Source organism: Marmota flaviventris, chromosome 1 (assembly GCF_047511675.1).
Source record: "Marmota flaviventris isolate mMarFla1 chromosome 1, mMarFla1.hap1, whole genome shotgun sequence".
In the NCBI taxonomy this organism is placed as follows: domain Eukaryota; kingdom Metazoa; phylum Chordata; class Mammalia; order Rodentia; family Sciuridae; genus Marmota; species Marmota flaviventris.
In genome coordinates, this window is record NC_092498.1 from 218,547,310 (window position 1) to 218,563,997 (window position 16,688).

The 16,688-nt window shown below is 68.2% G+C and overlaps 1 protein-coding gene across 6 annotated transcripts in view; it reads left to right on the forward strand.

Annotated features, from left to right (window-relative positions):
• Pip5k1c (phosphatidylinositol-4-phosphate 5-kinase type 1 gamma) overlaps nucleotides 1-16,688 on the forward strand; it is a 37,112-nt gene that overhangs the window by 7,928 nt on the left and 12,496 nt on the right. For all 6 annotated transcript variants that reach the window (XR_011705153.1, XM_027952579.2, XM_027952576.2 and 3 more), the window contains exons 2-8: nucleotides 10,385-10,416; nucleotides 11,769-11,861; nucleotides 12,620-12,750; nucleotides 13,544-13,661; nucleotides 13,984-14,136; nucleotides 14,782-15,081; nucleotides 15,732-15,937. Coding sequence is in view for 5 of the 6 variants with exons in the window: in XM_027952579.2 (XP_027808380.2) it covers nucleotides 10,385-10,416; nucleotides 11,769-11,861; nucleotides 12,620-12,750; nucleotides 13,544-13,661; nucleotides 13,984-14,136; nucleotides 14,782-15,081; nucleotides 15,732-15,937 (1,033 nt within the window). In the remaining variant the exon portion in view is untranslated. The remainder of the gene's footprint in view (nucleotides 1-10,384; nucleotides 10,417-11,768; nucleotides 11,862-12,619; nucleotides 12,751-13,543; nucleotides 13,662-13,983; nucleotides 14,137-14,781; nucleotides 15,082-15,731; nucleotides 15,938-16,688) is intronic.

Sequence of the window (16,688 nt, forward strand, 5' to 3'; positions counted from 1 at the left end):
ACGCCGTCCTGCACAGGCGGCCGGCCGTCACGGGCTGGCTGGGGCCTGCTTGTCTGTGTTCTTCTCCCTGGTGCTGGGAGGGGACCCGGCACACCTGGGGTGACAGGCACGGCTGCTGCACCTGCCACCTCTGGTGTCCATCAGCTGACCCGTCGTGGGCTGTCCCCTGTGCCGCTGACCTGCAGGGCCAGCTGCCACAGCACCGAGCCTGTGTGGTGGTGGCAGCACCTTCCTCCGTGGCCCCACCGAGCCCCTCCTCGGCCAGCGGGGGCAGGAGCCAGGTGGACAGCTCTCCGGCTGACAGTGTGGGGAGTTCCTGGTCAGGTCCTCCTAGGACTCGAGAGCTGCTCGGCCCCCTCCGCTGACACTGTGGACTCACGCCTGCGCCTGCCGTGGCATCCAGGGGAGCAGAGGCAGTACCTGGCCAAGCAGTGCCCCTAGGACCCATCCAAGTCCACGGGCATCCCGAGGTCATTTCTGTGGCTACCTGGGACAGTGCCCCAACCCGGCCGACAAGTGACCTATTCTCACGTTTGTGTATCCCCAGGGGCCTGGTGGCTTCTTTGAGCAGGTCACTGCTTGCAGCAGAATCTCATCCCTGTAGATGTAGTGACCCAGGCCCAGGGGGCGCGAGGGCCAGAGAGAGGTGCCTGCCCTCCAGCCCCTCAACCACAGCGCCAGGCGAGCCGCCAGGCCTCATGGCCTGGGCCCTGCAAGTGGCAGTTCCTCTCTGGGTGTGTTTGTAAGGGCAGTTGGGGTCACTGCTACCCAGTTGGCCTCTGGTCCCCCAGGCTGGGGACATTTGCTGACGGTGCCATTTCTGCCTCATCCAATTGGCCAGAGTGGCCCGAGGCCCTCCGGGCAGAGGGGTGGCAGGCCTGCTCTGTGGTGGGGCACTGGGGGCCCCGTGTGCACCTCTGTCCCTAGTGACTCCGCGTCCTGACCGCCACAGCCCCTGGGCTGGCAGCTCTCACCCCCATCTTCCTCTCGAGCAGCCCTCGGGTTCCTCCTCGGGAGGGGGCAGTCCAGACCTCTCTGTAGCCAGGTGGCCACAGGCAGAGCTGCAGGGGCAGAGTGCCTGGCCCGTGTCCTCGGGGCTGACCGAGGGCCAGGATGGGCGGGGCGGCACCCCATGGCAGGGCCTCCCCTGGTGCCAGCACTGTCCCAGCAGCCTGGTCCAACTCAGCCCAGCCTGGCCTCCAGGAAGTCCCAGGTCTGGAGGGTGGACATGCCTGCGGTCTGCGGGGCAGCCGGTCAGGGAGAGGTGAGGAGCGGTGCTGCTGGGCCCGCGCCCCATGGCTCCCTTCCAGGAAGGCTGCGTGCACCACCGGGGTCCAGGAGTGTCCGCTGGCTCTTGCTGTGTGACCAGCACACGCAGGAGGGCAGAGGCTGTGAGCAGTGACCCACGTCACCGCGGTTTCCAGGCCTGGGTCCAGCAGTGGCCATCACGCAGCCAGGGCCCTGGGCTGGAGGCACGGGGCTGGCCTTGGTCTGCTGGCTCCGCACGTCCTCCCGGGAGGCAGCGGCTTCCCCTGTGGGGTCTGAGAGCTGGGTGGACGCGGCCACGCACCTGGCCCCCGAGCCTCCAGCCGGGGCCCTGAGTTGTGGGGCGTTGGCGCTCCTGTGGCCTCCGGCCTCTCTGTCCTGGGTGCTCCGGGGCCCCAGCAGGGGTGGGCCTGGGCAGTGCCTGGGTGTGGGGAGCAGCCTCCGCCCCAGCTCCTGCTGCTGGGGAGGCTCAGGCCTGTGGCCTGCTGGCCCTGCCCAACCGGAGCGAGGACCAGGGACCCTCCCGGCCAGGAAGGGGCGTGGTCTTCGGCAGGTGCTTGTGGGCAGCTGTCTCCCAGACCCAGTGCTGCCCACCTCGAGCTGTCCGGTGCGTCCCCTCAGGTGCTGGAGGCCCTGGCTGCCCCGCCTGTATCCCACGCTCGAGCAGAGTGATTGTGGGTGCAGAGACCCAGGCCAGCCCCGGGGAGCGGATCAGGTGAGCATGTGATCTGAGCAGCTCCGGAGCTTTCTGTGGAACACACCCATGACACCAGGTGCCTGCCTTGGCGGGAGGTCAGCAAGGAGGACTGGAGCCGGTGACCACAGCCTCTGGCCCCTGGTTCTGTCCAGACCTGAAGCCTGCTGCTCCAGCGTCCTCAGTTAGCCAGGGTCTGCGGGCGTCTCCCGTGGAGCTCAGCCCACCACTGCTGGGGGGGTCTTGTGGTTGAGATGAGGGAAGGGCGTGGCCATGGGCCTGTGAATTTTATTTGTAAAAAGAGGTCGTGGGGCTGGCTGGGGCTGGGCTCAGCGGTAGAGGCTCACCTCGCCTGTGCGAGGCCCTGGGTTCCGTCCTCAGCACCACGTAAACGTAAGTAAATAAAGTAAAGGTGTGGTGTCCACCTACAGCCAAAAAAGACCAGGTTGTGAGGCTTTGCTGGGCCTTGAGGGACCCCCCCCTTTTTCTTTGTTTTGCCAGGGACTGAACCCAGGGGTGCTTCACCCTGAGCCACACCCCAGCCCTTGTTGTTTTTCATTTAGACACTGGGTCTCACCAACTTGCTTAGGGCCTCGCTAAGTTGCTGAGGCTGGTTTTGAACTCATGATCCTCCTGCCTCAGCCTCCCGAGCTGCTGGGATGGCAGGCGTGCGCCACGCGGCTCCCTGGTCCTGTTGAAGTCAAGACAAAACATCCTGATATTTCCACTCCCAGCCTGTTTCCCCGTTGGAGGACAGTCCTGGGTGGATGGGCACTGTGTGGACAGGCTGGCCAAGCCTGCACCTGCTCCCAGGGCTCCTGGCCCAGGGAGAGGGTGGGCCTGAGACCAGCTAGGGACAGCTGGGGAGGTGTGGCCGGAGGGTTGCCCTCCACAGGGCCTGTAGAGCAGGTGGGGTGCAGACAGCTTCCTTCCACAGGCCCACAGGAGTGTGCGGGGCGGGGGGATGGCGGGGGGGCAGGGGTGCGGCGGCTGGGGGTGCGGCGGCTGGGGGGCCTTCGCTCCAGCAGCCCTGAGGAGCTCTGTGGGCCTCGAGGGTGGAGGTGCCTGTGGCCCCTGCATGGGGGGCAGCCGCGGCAGAGTAGGGGCTGCCCTTCTCCCGTCCACTCCCCTCGTGGGCACTTGGCGCCCAGGTGCAGCGTGGGCGCAGGGAGCTGGTCATGGCGGGAGCTGGGCGGGCTCTGGGACCAGGCCTGAGGATGCGGAGTGACCAGTGTGTCCCAGGCCAGCCGCGTGGCAGGGGTGCAGGCCAGAGCTCCCTGAGGGTGCTCGCAGCAGAGCCACGTCCACGCTGTGCTGGCCTTGGCTGAGGCTTCATCCTCGAATAGGGAGGGGGACAGGGGTCGGGGCAGCGGGACGCCGAGTCCAACGCATGGGAGCACACTGGGCCGGGCTGTATCTGGACACTGGTCTCCCACCGTCACGGGGGCAGCAGGCAGGGTGTCCACCCCCGACCAGTCCCAGCAGGGACAGCGCATGTGCCATGTCCCATGCACCCAGTGCTGAGCACCCAGCCACGTCCAGGGCTCCCTTAGGCCTTTGGAACCCAGCAGCCATCTTGGTGGTGGACCCACTGTGTGCCTGGGCCCAAGTGCCAGCTTCACCTCCTCCCAGATCCTGACCCCTGTAGCTGCAGACGGCCTGCCTCGCCGTCCCCTCCTGGGTCCCTGCCCTGTCCCCTCCTCTCCAGCACACTCTCCTGGAGAGGCCCCCGGGGGAGCGGGGCTGTGGGCAGCTCGGCAGCACCTGCCTGCGTCCACCCGCGGGGCCAGCGGGCCCCTTCCTTCTCCCACCCTCCGCCCTGCGTTCCCTTTCCGTCACGGTCCTGGGATGGAGCCCAGCACTCCAGCGCCCAGCACCAGGCCAGCACTGCAGACGGACATTAGCCGCTGGCCGGCTGCTGGGTTCTTAGCCTCTCCCCTCAGCCTGGGGGCCGGGGTCCCGGGAACAGCAGGACCCACACGTCCTTGGTTTCTGTTTGACAAAATGCCCAGGCCCAGGCCTGCTCAGTGTCCCAGAGGGGGACAGCAGCTACTGGGGTCTCGGTGCCCTTCAAGCTGGGGAATCTGATGCGTCCCTGCTGCTCAGAGAGGACTGTGCACTGGGCTGGTGAAGGCCACCTGTGACACCCGTGGGGGCTGCCGGCCTGGGTCCTCCTCACAGCACACCTGCGCTCGACCTCGGTGTGTCACATGGCCTACGGCCACCGTCTCGCGTGTCTTCAGCTGCGAGGCCTGGTCAGTTGGTTCTGTGGGTTTTCTGGACTCTGCCCCCCCAGTCTCCTCCTCTCTCTGTACTCTTGCCCTGGCCAGCACCTGCACCATGCGTGGCGGTGCGTGCTTCCCCGGACTTGGGCTTCATACGTTTCAGGTGAGGGCAGCGTCCCCCCCGCACCACCCCTTCTCTCTTGAGCTCCTGGTCTGCTCTGCTCTGCGGCTCTGGGGTGGCCCTTGGGCAGGGAGGCCAGCACTCCACGGAAGGGCCGATACCGGCCTTCCTTCAGTTTCTTGACCGCTGTCCAGCACGTGTGGCCGCTGTGCTCCTGGGGTGGAAGCCGGGGCCTCCTGCATGTAGGCGACTCTGCCACAGGGCTGCCCAGCCCATGTCCATGGCTGTCTTTATACGTGAGTCCATTTGAACTCCTGAGGGCCATTCTGGACGGGAGGTTTTCCACCTGTGGCTGGGGGCAGCTCAGGTATTTTCAAAGTCCTGTGCATGGCCACAGTCAGAAGAGGTGACTCAGCCCAGCCGTGACTGGCCTGGGGCCCACAGGTGCCCGACTGCAGGGGGTGGGGGAGGGAGGCGGCCTGCATGGGCGACCAGGCCAGGCAGGCGGCTGAGCCAGCTCCGCGCCCCTGAGCCTCGCAGCTGGGATGCGCCCTGGGCTGCCTCAGCCGTGGGCCAGGGAGGCGGCCTGCATGGGCGACCAGGCGTGGGGATGCCTAGCAAGGTCCAAGGCCTCTTGGCCAACGCCTGAGCCTCTGGCCTGCCCCGCTGGCTGGGGGCTGGTTCCCCGGAGCAGCGTCTGGGCCTGGACCACCCTGAGCTGCTGTTCCCCACGTGAGAGGGAGCCGTGGGCAGCAGCCACCTGGTCTGGCTGGGGCAGGCCTGGCACTCCAGACGCTGCAGGGCTTCGGAGGGCCGCGTCACCGGCGTCGTGAACATCTCATCCAGAAGTTGTGGCCGCAGGGACTCCTGCTGTGGGTCTCACCAGGGTACTGCGCCCCAGGGACACTGGGCCATGTGTGGTTGTCACTACCGGGAGCTCCTGGCCTGGAGTGGGTGGAAGTCAGGGTGCTGCTCAGCGCCCTGCAGGCCCCCGCTCGCCACCCTGGAGAGAGCTGTGCAGTGTCCGCAGTGCCCAGGGGGCCCCTGGCTTAGCGCATAGGCTTTGGCGTGCCAGGGGGCCCCACACGGCTGCATGTGGTGCACTTAGGAGAGCGAGGCCTCAGGCACGGCCACTGGGTGCACTGCGGGCAGCTCTGCTCGCCCTGGCCTGCATGGGCGCAGGACCTGGCCCAGCCACCCATAGCTGTGTATCAAGGCGCGTCAGCTCCTGGGCCACTGTGGACCTCTGTTTCTTCCTCAGCAGTTGGTTCTTAGCGTTCACAAAGTCTCAGTTGGCAGTGGGGGGGGTTGAGGGGCAGGTGGCCTTTGCCACGGAGGTGGGCGAAGCACCCGTCTGTGGGACCAGGTACCTCACCAAGGCCGGGAGCCCTGAGTCTGTCTCCACCTGCTTCTGGAGACAGGAGCCCGAGGGCCTGACAGTGCGTGTTGGGGAGGTCTGTGGCGCCTGGCCTCGGGCGGTGCTTTTGCAGCTGGGGCGCACTTGTCTTTCGAGGTGGGGTCCACACAGCGCGAGCTCGTCTTCACCAAGTGTGAGCTCAGTTCGTAACACACTCAAGTGCCGTGCGGCCACCATCTCTAGCTCCAGAACATTCCATCACCCCAAAAGGAGGAAGTCCGTCCCCACAGGCAGTCCCCTGCCCCTCGTGGCCTGTCCCCTCCCATCTCTAGACCCTGCAGTCCTGGGCGTGTTCTGGCCGAGGAGTCTCTGTGGCCTGCTCTCACAAGGTCCCCCTGCGGCTGACCCTGGAGGCAGCCCGCCCTGTCCCGCCGATCCTGGGCTGGGCCGCGCCCTGAGCCCAGGGCTTGTTCTGGGAGCTCTGGGCGCAGAACCGTCCTGCTGCTCCAGGTGCCCTTGCTGCCTCGGCCCCGGGCCTGGGGACCCAGCCAACTGCTGCTCGCTTGCTGGTGTCCCGTGGGCTCCGCGGGCGGTTCTGCTGCGGGTCTCGCCTGGCGGCGTGGTCGGCAGAGCATGAACTCCAAGGGGGCTTCGCTCATGTGTCCTGTGCCCCAGGGGTGGCCGGGGCTCTGGTGCGGCTTTGCCCACTCTGCCCGCATGGCCTCGCAGGGAGCCCTGAGGACACACCCCATCCTCGCTGCCCCCTTCCCCGTGTCACAGCGGGTCACGTGGCCACAGAGCCCTCTGGACAGGTCAGCAGCAGGGGCCGTCGGGTGGCCGGCAGCCCTTGTCCTCCTCCCCAGCTCTCGCCCGTGCCGGAGCCCCTGCCTGGCCTGGCCTGGCCTCCCGGCAGTCTCCAGAGCAAGAGGCCAAAGGACACGTCACCCAGCACATGGGGAAGTGACCTGCTCCCTGAGCCCGTGGGGTCCTGGGTCCCCACCCGTCCTACCTGCTTCTGCTGCTCGGGCAGCCTCAGCCCTCTGCACGGGCGTGTGCCGGGCGGCAGGGAGGGGGACGAGGGACCGTTTGGAGAGGTGGGGACGTGGGGCCTCTGGGGTGACTTGTGAGCAGGTCTGAGCAGGGAAGCAATCCCCGAGGGCAGCTGAGGGTGCAGCCCAGAGGCCCGGGGAGGAGCCGTGGGCTGGAGCAGGGGGGGCCGAGCAGGGCTGCGGCTTGGAGCCCGCGGCCAGGGCCCGTGGAGGCCGACGGGCAGAGCTGGAGTGGCTGGCTGGGCTTGTCCAGGGCAGGGTGGGCGTCCCCTCCCGCTGCGCCTGCCCACCTCGCAGGCCGCCCCTTTCATGGAGCTGGTCTCCCTGCCCCTGTCCGGCCGTCCAGCCCAGGCTCCCCACAGCTGCGGCTGTGGCCGGGATCAGCAGGTGTCTTGGGGGTGTGGACTGAGTGGCCTCCTGCCCCCCTGCTCTGGGCCTCCCGGGCGGGCGCGGCCACTGACAGAGCCCCCCTGTGGGTCCTGTGCCCTGCCCACCTCCTCCCCTTCCTTCCTGCCCTCAAGGCCCCTCGGCCCCCCGGGGCCTGGGTCCGATGACGAGCTCACCCTGGCCCTGCCGACCTGGCCGGCCTCCCTGGGGTGCCGGGAGGTGGCCCATCCGTCTGCTCTCGGCCTCAGGTTCCAGCTGAGGCCTGCTGTGCCAAGAGGTGACATCTGTTCATCCGTCAGTCAGTCAACGGTCAGACCAGCCGGGGAACCAGGAAGGGGCCGTGGGACGGGGCAGGGGGATGGCAGGACGGAGGCCAAGGCCAGGCAGAGGTCGGGAGGGTCGGGAGAGACTGAGGCAAGAGGGCCTCGTGCCCATCCGGCGGGAGGTGGGGTGGCTGGCGGTCCCCTGCAGGCCTGGTCAGCCCTGGCGCCAGTGCTCCTGGTGGACAGGGCGGAGCAGGGGGGCAGGGCTGGGCGGCACAGGGTCCTCGCTGGCCCTCAGGTGGGGAGCCCAGGAGGAAGGGGACCAATCTTCAGCCCAAGCCTAGCTGTCCTGGGGGGACGCCATAGCCCAGCCCCACGTGGGCACAGCCGCCTGTAGCTTCTGCGACTATTTTTAAAACTTGATTTCCTCAGAAACAGCTGGGGGGCTGGGAGGAGCCCCGCAGGACAGTGCCCCAAGCTGCGCCGCTGCCCCCCAGCCTTCTCTGCCCCTCGGCCCTGCCCGCCGCGGCCTTCCTGGACGTCCTGGTCCCCGTCACCCTGGGCCCTCGGCCAGGGCTGTCCTCGGGCGGTCGGGCCGTGCTGCGGCTGGCACTTCTGCCAGGCGTGGGGGTGCTGGGCTCCCTGCGTCTCCTCCCAGGGCTGTGGCCCCTCTGTGTTGGGAGGTGGCGGTGCAGAGCCCAGGCCGGACTGGCCCAGAGGCCCCGGTGGCCCTCACCCCACCGCAGCCCACGGCGTCCTGCCCTCTGCCTTCCTCCCGGGCCCAGAGGCCCTTGGGAATTGTACGGTGAGCTGCCCGCTGAGCACCCTGTCCCCTCAGCACCTTCCGCCAGCACCAGCTTGGGGTGGCCACCTCCCAGGGACGTCCCTCAGCCAGGAGGGCAGTCTGCTGTGTGGCTTCCTCAGAGGGGCGCCCACGGGGGGCCGAGCTCTAGCCCTGGCCTCCCCCAGCCCTGGCCTCCCCCAGCCTGGACGTCTGCGTGGCCCCGCGGCCCCTCACTTGCGGCCATTTACGCTGTAGCTGAACCCCTCGTGGCCCCACCCAGCTCTGGGCCGTGCCCCACCAACACTGCCACCTGCACCGCTTGGTGGTGCCCGGGGCAGGACTGGGCCCCGGGGATGCCGTGCGGGTGACCACAGACGGGCGTCAGGACAGCGGGAGTCCCTTCTCTCGGTTCTGGAGGCCGGAAGGCCAGCCCCGAGCTGTGGGCAGGGCCGGCCCTCAGGGGTCAGAGCGGGAACCTGCCCAGGTCCCTCCTGACGTCGGACGGTGGCATTGAGTGTGTTCCTCCGCCTTCCTGTGTCGTCCTCCATGAGCATCTGCGTCTGTCACTTCTCCCTGGGGACGGTCGTGGGCCACCTGGCACAGCTTCTTCCGGCTGGTCATAGCTGCTGACCCCATTCCCAGCACGGTCACCTTCTGGGGGTTCCTGGGGCACAGGACGCGGAGCCCTGGTGTGCCCGGGCCGCGCAGAGCCTGCCAGCTGCCCATGCTCACGGGACCCCCAGGCCAGCGTCAGGGTCCCTGTCGAGGCTCGCAGAGCCTGCCCTGCCCCCCGGCACCACCCGGACAGAACCGTGCCCCCACCGACCCTGTCAGGTCCCCTTTGACACATACGGGGCTGTGGCCAGCAAGGGCAGGGTGCACGGCGGGCCTTCTGTGTGCCCAGCCAGGGCAGGGCACTGACCGGCTGAGGACGCACATGGCCAGGGTCACTCTGGGTGTGGAAACAGGTGTGCAAGGGTTGGAGGCTCTGCAGGGACAGGCCAGCCCAAGAGGGCCAGCAGGGCAGCGCTGACCTGTGTCCCCCAGTGTCCCTCCTCCTTCAGGACCCTGGGTAGTTCAGTCCCACACCCCAGGCCCAGGCCCCTCCTCTGCTCTCCACGCTGCCCGCCCGCCAGGCCTTGATGAGTTGGGAGGGCCTGGGGCTGAAGCCCACTCCTCGTGCCCTGGTCCCGCCTCCCCACAGGTGGTCATCGCCCCAGTGGGAAGAGTGTGCCTGCTCCCCGGTGGCTTCGGGAAGGGGCTGTGTCTACTTGAGGCCTGTCCCAGCACTTGGCCCTGGTCAGATCCTCTCGCCTCCTTGACCATCAGTCTGCTCTTCTCAGAAGGGAGAGTTGGGAGGTCCACTCGAGTGTCCTTGGAGGAGTCCAGGCCAGGCTGTGGTCCGTGGCCTGTGCACCGGGTCCTGGGTTCCACCCGCAGCGGCTAGCCGGTGCCTCAGGGTGAAGGCGCCACCTTCTGGTCCTGCAGCCCCTCTGCCCTGAGCCCTGGCGGACACTGCCTGGTGGCACTCCCGCACCCCCTCCTGCCCGGAGTGCCTTGCCCTGGGGCACAGACTGGCCAGGGTGGCCTCCTCTGCAGCCAGAGGCTGCCAGGGAGCAGGGCAGGATGGAGGTCCCTGGCCCTTCCTGTGCCCACTCCCTTCTGCCCGCAGGGGCTGTCTGTGCTCAGCCCAGGGGCCCGGCCAGTTCCCACTGACCACAGCTCCCCGACTGCTGTCCTGGCCCTGGGGACCTGGCTGTGGGCTGAGCTCCCTTCTGTCACTTGATTTCCCTGTGACACCCGGGACCCAGCGTCTTGGCAGTGGTGGGTCAGGTGTGTGCATAGGCCCCACACGGCCAGGGTGACACCAGTGCAGCCAGGTCCCCATGCTGCCCGAGGCTGACAGTCTCCCAGCCTGTGCCACCTCTCACCTGCTCTGGGACCCCAGCCCCCAGTCCAGGGTGACGGTCCAGTCCTCATGGCCTGCACACGGCCCGCGGCTTGCGTCTCCCTGACGTTGGCCCCTGTGGGTCTTCTAGGGTCCAGGAGCCCAGCTAGGGTCAGCCTGGCGGGGGCTCCTGTTGACAGTGGAATGGCTTGGGGGCAACTCTTGATGATGGGATGGCCAGGGAGGGGTCCTGGTGACAGTGTGGGATGACTGGGGACAGGGGGTGGCTCCTGGTACAGTGGCAAAATGGCGGGGCATCTGCAGGCTGAATGGCGCTCTTCTCCCCTCAGGCTCGGCGCAGAAGAAGTCGGGCTCGTCCGAGGTGAGTCTCCCGGGGGTGAAGAGGCAGGGCGGGCCGTGGTCCTGGGGAGGCTCACTGTCCAGGCCGGGCGCCGTGGCGGGCAGGTGACCACAGACTGTGGGCAGTGATCCCGCGTCTGCCCTGCAGTGTCGAGCAGGGACGCGCCCCGCAGGTGGCCAGGAGGGTCTGCCAGGCTGAGCAAGGCGGCCGAGGCCGGGCCTGGACCCCCTGAGCTGCATCTTGGTCTGGGCGCTGCCACGCGTCCTGGGGAGGCCCGCGGGAGTCGTCCTCCCCAGTGTCTGTCCCTTTGCGCCCTGCCCCACCTGCCCACCCCTCTGTCCCCCCCTGGAGCCTCCCAAGTGTCCTGGATTTCAGCCAGCGGTCCAACTACCTCCATCTACGCTGTCAGTGTCGGGAAGCCGCGTCCTGGGCAGCAGGGAGAGCCAGGCCTACTTCCCAGGAGGCCCAAGGTGCTGCCCTGACAGCTGGGCAGCAGAGCCCATGTGGTGGCCACCTGGGCTCCCCGCTCTCCGGCCCTTGGTCCCTGACAACCCCCCGGGGGCAGGGGGAGCTCTTCCACCTGGCTAGGGACCCCTGCTACACGTTCGACTTTGGGTGTGGCCCCTGGGCACCTCCAGGGCCAGTAGGGCCATCTGGAGGAGTGACATGGTGTGGGCACAGTGCCCTGGGGACTCGGGTGTCCATCCCTGGAGAGCCGCCCCCTGGTGGCCAGCAGGGAGAACCCGCTGAGCAGGGCTGGGTGGAGGCCAGGCACCCGAGGACCAGGTAGAGGTGGACGGGCTCCCTGAGTGGCACAGGATGGGCACTGGTTCGAGGTCAGTGATGGCCAGAGAGGCCATGACCCGTCTCTGCCCCTCCTCCCCGCTGGCTGTGTCCCTGCAGGCTCCCCGGAACAGCAGGGAGTCCTGAGGGGTCAGTGCCTCGTGCCCACCTGCTGGGACAGCCCTGGCCCCGCAAGCCTGTACAGCCCGGCCTGCTCCCCACGCGGGGCCTGCTCCAGAGGTGCTGCCCCAGGATACGCGGCTCTCCTGAAGCAGGAGCTCCCGGCCTGGAGCCGCCAGGGGCCGGGCAGTGCCGCCCAAGACCTCCCCGTCCCTGTCCCCGGGGCTGCCCGACCTGCCAGCTTGCCTCCAGCGGCCCCGGGCCCTGATGCTGGTGTGAGCACTTGCAGTGTCCAGAGTTGGGCACTGTGGGCCCCTGGACGGGCCTCCTGCTCTGCCTGGAGCCCACCGTGTCCCCAGGCCCCACCTGGCCTGGGCCCGGGCTCCCATAGGCACAGTAACAGGCCCCTCGCCAGGGCTCGCAGAGCACAGGCCGCCTCGGCCACTCAACTCCTGTTTCGTTGTCCCCAGGCCCCATCAATGACAGGACAGCCCGGCCCTGGCCACGGGAAGAAGCTGGGTCATCGAGGCGTAGACGCATCTGGAGAGACCACCTACAAGAAGGTTCGTTCCTACTCTTTGTGGTGGGCTGGCTGGGGACATGCAGTGCCCAAGGCCGTCTGTGTCCACTCTGGCACACGGGTCAGGTGTGGGTGTGGTACCAGGGTGCGGCCCTGGGAACGGCTGGGCCTGAGGGAGGCCCTCTGTGCGCTGTCCTGTCAGGTGACCTGCAGGCCTGGGACGGGCGTGTGGGTCTGGACCAGGGGTGACTGGGCTGGGACTGCAGGGGACACAGAGTGACGAGCCATGTGCCGCTCCCTGTGTGGCCTTGGCTGGCACAGGGCAGCCCAGGAGGGAACCCGAGGCCCACAGTTGGCACTGCCCACCTGCCATCAGAGCCACAGAGGACATGCAGCCGGGCGTCACTAAGCCGTGCCCCGAGGCAGTCCTGGTGGGGCGCAGTGGCCCTGCCTGTCGTCCCAGCAACTGGGCAGGTAGCACGGAGGAGATGGCAGGCGGGACCCCGGCCTCAGTGACTTGGCCAGACCCTGCTTCAGAACGGGACAGGGCTGCGTGTGGCTCAGCGGTGGACCCTGGGTCCAGCCCACCAGTGCAAGACAGGAGAGCGCCAGGGCAGGCGGGCGGGGGTGGCTCTGGGGGGCAGGGGCCGGCGCCTGCCTGGCTCTGTGCAGGCCTGGGCTCCATCCGGCACTAACCCGTGGCCATGGAGGGAGCCCCGCGGAGCCAGGACAGCCTGGGCTGGCGTCGGGCTCCCTGGACCCCAGCCGGCGGCAGAGTCTCGATGCACTGTGTCTCCGCAGACCACCTCCTCCACCCTGAAGGGGGCCATCCAGCTGGGCATCGGCTACACCGTGGGCAACCTGAGCTCCAAGCCCGAGCGGGATGTGCTCATGCAGGACTTCTACGTGGTGGAGAGCATCTTCTTCCCCAGGTGGGCTGGCCCGGGGCCGGGGCCTGGGGCTCTCCTGGCACTCAGATGCGGCCCTGACTCGATGCCCCCACCCCCAAGACAGCAGCAGGCTCTCTGGGCATCCCGCGGCCTTGAGTGCGGCCCGCCCGTAGCCAGGACGCGGCTGCTGCTGGACCACGGGCCTGGCGCGGTGGCTTTTTAAGCTAGGATGGGGGTGCTCGGGAGGCCCGGCAGAGCCTCGCCTGGCGTGCGCAAGGCCGTGGGTCCAGCCCCAGCACCACAAATAAGGAAAGGTGGAAGCCTGATTCTCTTCCACCTAAAGGTGCCTGTAGGCCATCCCTGGGGCTGGTCAGGAGGTTCCACGGCGTTGGAGGCCATGGGCTCCTTGTAGTCGCTGTGCCCTGCCATCCTCCACGTGTGGTTTCTGTAAACAGCAATTTCTTGGTGGCTGCCCAAGCTCCTGCCATCATGTCTGCATTCCAGCAGCAGGAGGGACAAGAGGAAAAGGGCCCATCAGTAAATGGCACACATCCTTCTGTGCTCCCCTCCTGTCCCCCTGGCCAAGTAGTCACATGGCCATGCCCAGCTGCAAGAGGCGGGGGGGGGTGGTGTGGCCTTACCCATCCTGGCAGCCACATGCTCAGGAGCATGGTGGGCTCCATGGCTCATGAGGAGGGGGCAGCCTGAGACTGGCCACAGCGACTCTGTCCCAGCAGGAGCCCTGTGGCACTGGCAGGATTGGGTGTTCGGACATGTGGGGAAAGGCGCCCCGAAAGCCACCGGCCCTCACAGTCCCCTGCGTCCCTCTCTACAGTGAAGGCAGCAACCTCACCCCCGCCCACCACTTCCAGGACTTCCGGTTCAAGACCTACGCGCCCGTGGCCTTCCGCTACTTCCGGGAGCTCTTTGGGATCCGGCCTGACGACTACTTGGTGAGTGGGAGCCGCCCAGGGCCTGGCCAGCCGCGGGTGGGCCGGGGCCGTCCAGCTAGAGCCTGCCAGGAAGGACGCCCGAGCTCACCACGCGGGACCGTCTGCCAGCGGACAGACATTGTGGACCCTGGTCTCGTGGCCCGGCTGCCGTGCCCACGTGGGCCCCGGCCCCTCGGGCAGAGCTGACGCACCGCTCAGCTGCAGCAAGCCTGGGAACAGGTCCCTGCCTGTGCCTCGCAGGGCTGTGCGCCGGCCGTCCCCTGCCGCCCTCTCTGGGCGCCTCCCTCCGCCGGAGGAGGCCAGCGGTGTCCCTATCTTGCAGTACTCCCTGTGCAACGAGCCACTCATTGAGCTGTCCAACCCGGGCGCCAGCGGCTCCCTGTTCTACGTCACCAGTGACGACGAGTTCATCATCAAGACTGTCATGCACAAGGAGGCCGAGTTCCTGCAGAAGCTGCTGCCCGGCTACTACATGGTGCGCGGCCTGCGCAGCCCCCGCCCCGCCCCGCCCCTGAGGCCCCTTCACCTGCAGCTGCAGGCCCCACTGGCTGTCCCCAGGCAGCGGCAGGGAGGACACTTGCTGCCACTTGCCCCCAGCCCCCAGGAGTCCTGGGTCCCAGAAATCCTGTCCCTGAGCAACAGTGTCTCTGGGCTGCCCCCAGGGCCAAGCGATGGTGACTCAGGCAGGGGGAGGGGACAGCCTCCAGCCGGTGCCTCACCAAGGAACAGCTGTTGGGTGGGTGTGGGGTGGGCTCCATCTGCCTCTCGGCCCCTCATGACTCACACAGAAAGGGCTCGGCCCCCGGGTGGGCGTCCCCTCCCCTGCGGAGCCCAGTGCCGGCACGGGGACTGCCCTGGCCGCTCGGTCCAGCCGTGCTCGGTGCCCTGCTGGGTCCTCCTCTGTTGGGACGCTCAGGGGAGCGCTGGGCTCTCCTCAGCGGGGTCCCCACCTCGGACTGTGAAGGACCAGTTTGTTTTTGCCTCGAGAGCCAGGCCTGGAGGGACAGGCCCGGGGCCCGGCCAGGGGCTTCACGACGAGGGCCCTCTCCTGGGACCCGGGGGCTGCGGGAGGCAGTGGTTCAGAGGCTCCGCTGATGCCGCCACCACCCTCGTCTGGCAGAACCTGAACCAGAACCCGCGGACGCTGCTGCCCAAGTTCTACGGGCTGTACTGCGTGCAGTCGGGGGGCAAGAACATCCGCGTGGTGGTCATGAACAACGTGCTGCCGCGCGTGGTCAAGATGCACCTCAAGTTCGACCTCAAGGGCTCCACATACAAGCGGCGGGCCAGCAGGAAGGAGAAGGAGAAGAGCGCGCCCACCTACAAGGACCTGGACTTCATGCAGGACATGCCCGAGGGGCTGCTGCTGGACACTGACACCTTCAGCGCCCTGGTCAAGACGCTGCAGCGGGACTGCTTGGTGAGGCCGCCCCGTCCACTGCCAGCCCATCCCCGCAGGGCCCCAGGCCCCGCATCAGGGTGCCCCGGCCACAAGCCCAGGCTGCCCGCCAGGAGCCCTCTGGTCCCCTGCCCATCAGATGGGGCGTGCTGCATGCACCGCGGGCTGCAGTGTCCAGGTGGCGAGCCCGCACCCTACGGAGCCTGCACAGGCTGTCAGTGGAAAGAGCCGCACGTGGCTCCTGCTGTGTCCTATGGCCTTGGCCAGGCGCCCCGGCACCCCAGGCCGCCTCGGCACCCCAGGCCGCCTCCTCCTCAGAGCCGAGGAGCGGAGGCCCTGGCCTTCAGGAGCGAGCCTGGGTTGTGGTCCCAGCCTGACTGACCACACCCGGCTCCCAGACCCCTCCCAGAATGCAGCCAGACCCTCCGGAGCCTGGCGGCTCCCCGCCGTCCCCACGTCCTGGGCGTCCCTGGCCCGGGTCCCCGCTGTCCCCACGTCCTGGGCGTCCCTGGCCCGGCTCCCCACTCCAGAGCGATCTCACCCTCACCTGGGCACAGGACTGTTGCCCGGGCCTGGGCCGACCCCTTGTCCCTGGGGGGACGATAGGCCTCGGGTGGCTGGGGTCCCTACTGGGCCTGCGTCCGGCCGGTCCAGCACCCTGTCCCTGCCAGGTGCTGGAGAGCTTCAAGATCATGGATTACAGCCTGCTGCTCGGCGTGCACAACATCGACCAGCAGGAGCGGGAGCGGCAGGCCGAGGGTGCCCAGGGCAGCGCGGACGAGAAGCGGCCCATGGGCCAGAAGGCGCTGTACTCCACAGCCATGGAGTCCATCCAGGGCGGGGCTGCCCGCGGCGAGGCCATCGAGACCGATGACACGTAGGTGGTGTGCAGGCCAGCGCTGTCCCCTCCATCTGGTCCTCGTCTGCACTGGTGCCCATGGGAGGGTGGTGACGGTGCCCACGTGTGGACAGAGCATCCAGAGACACCTTGCCAGTGACATGGGATATGGTGCCCACCTCTGGGGCATTAGGGAGGTGACATGCCATGGTTCTGGGCCCTGGAACTCAGTGACAGGGACACTCTAGGTGACAGGTGGAGGCAGCTGGCTGGGGCCAGGGCCAAGATGCGACCAGGCACGATGCCCTGGGGCGGGCACAGCCCTAGGCCACCGCCGTGGTGGGAACTTGGCAGCAGTCTGGGCCAGCTGGGCGGCTGCAGGTGCACAGCCCGGCACAGCTGCACCCTGAGCCCATGTCTTGGCGTTTTAGGGTCTACGGGGCCGGCAGGGAGCAGGTGAGCTGAGCCTGCCTGGGGTGGCCTGCGTGACAGCCCTTGGGCTGCCCGGGGCCTGGGGCTATGGCAGCTTTGGGGCAGCTCACCCGCGTGACCTCACTAACTGCACCCCGCAGGGCGCGGGTGTGGCCGAGCGTGTGACTAACGCGGCCGCAGAGTGTGGGGTGCATGTGCCTGTGCCCAGCCTGCGCCTCGAGCCCAGGACCTGGGCAGCACCCCACTCCCAGTGTGGAGTTGGAGCAGGACCCTGGGGGCCACCCAGTCGCTGCGGGATGGGTGTCCGATGCTGGGCCCCGCCCCAGCTGCCATGTGGGAGCAGAAGGCCCAACCCTGC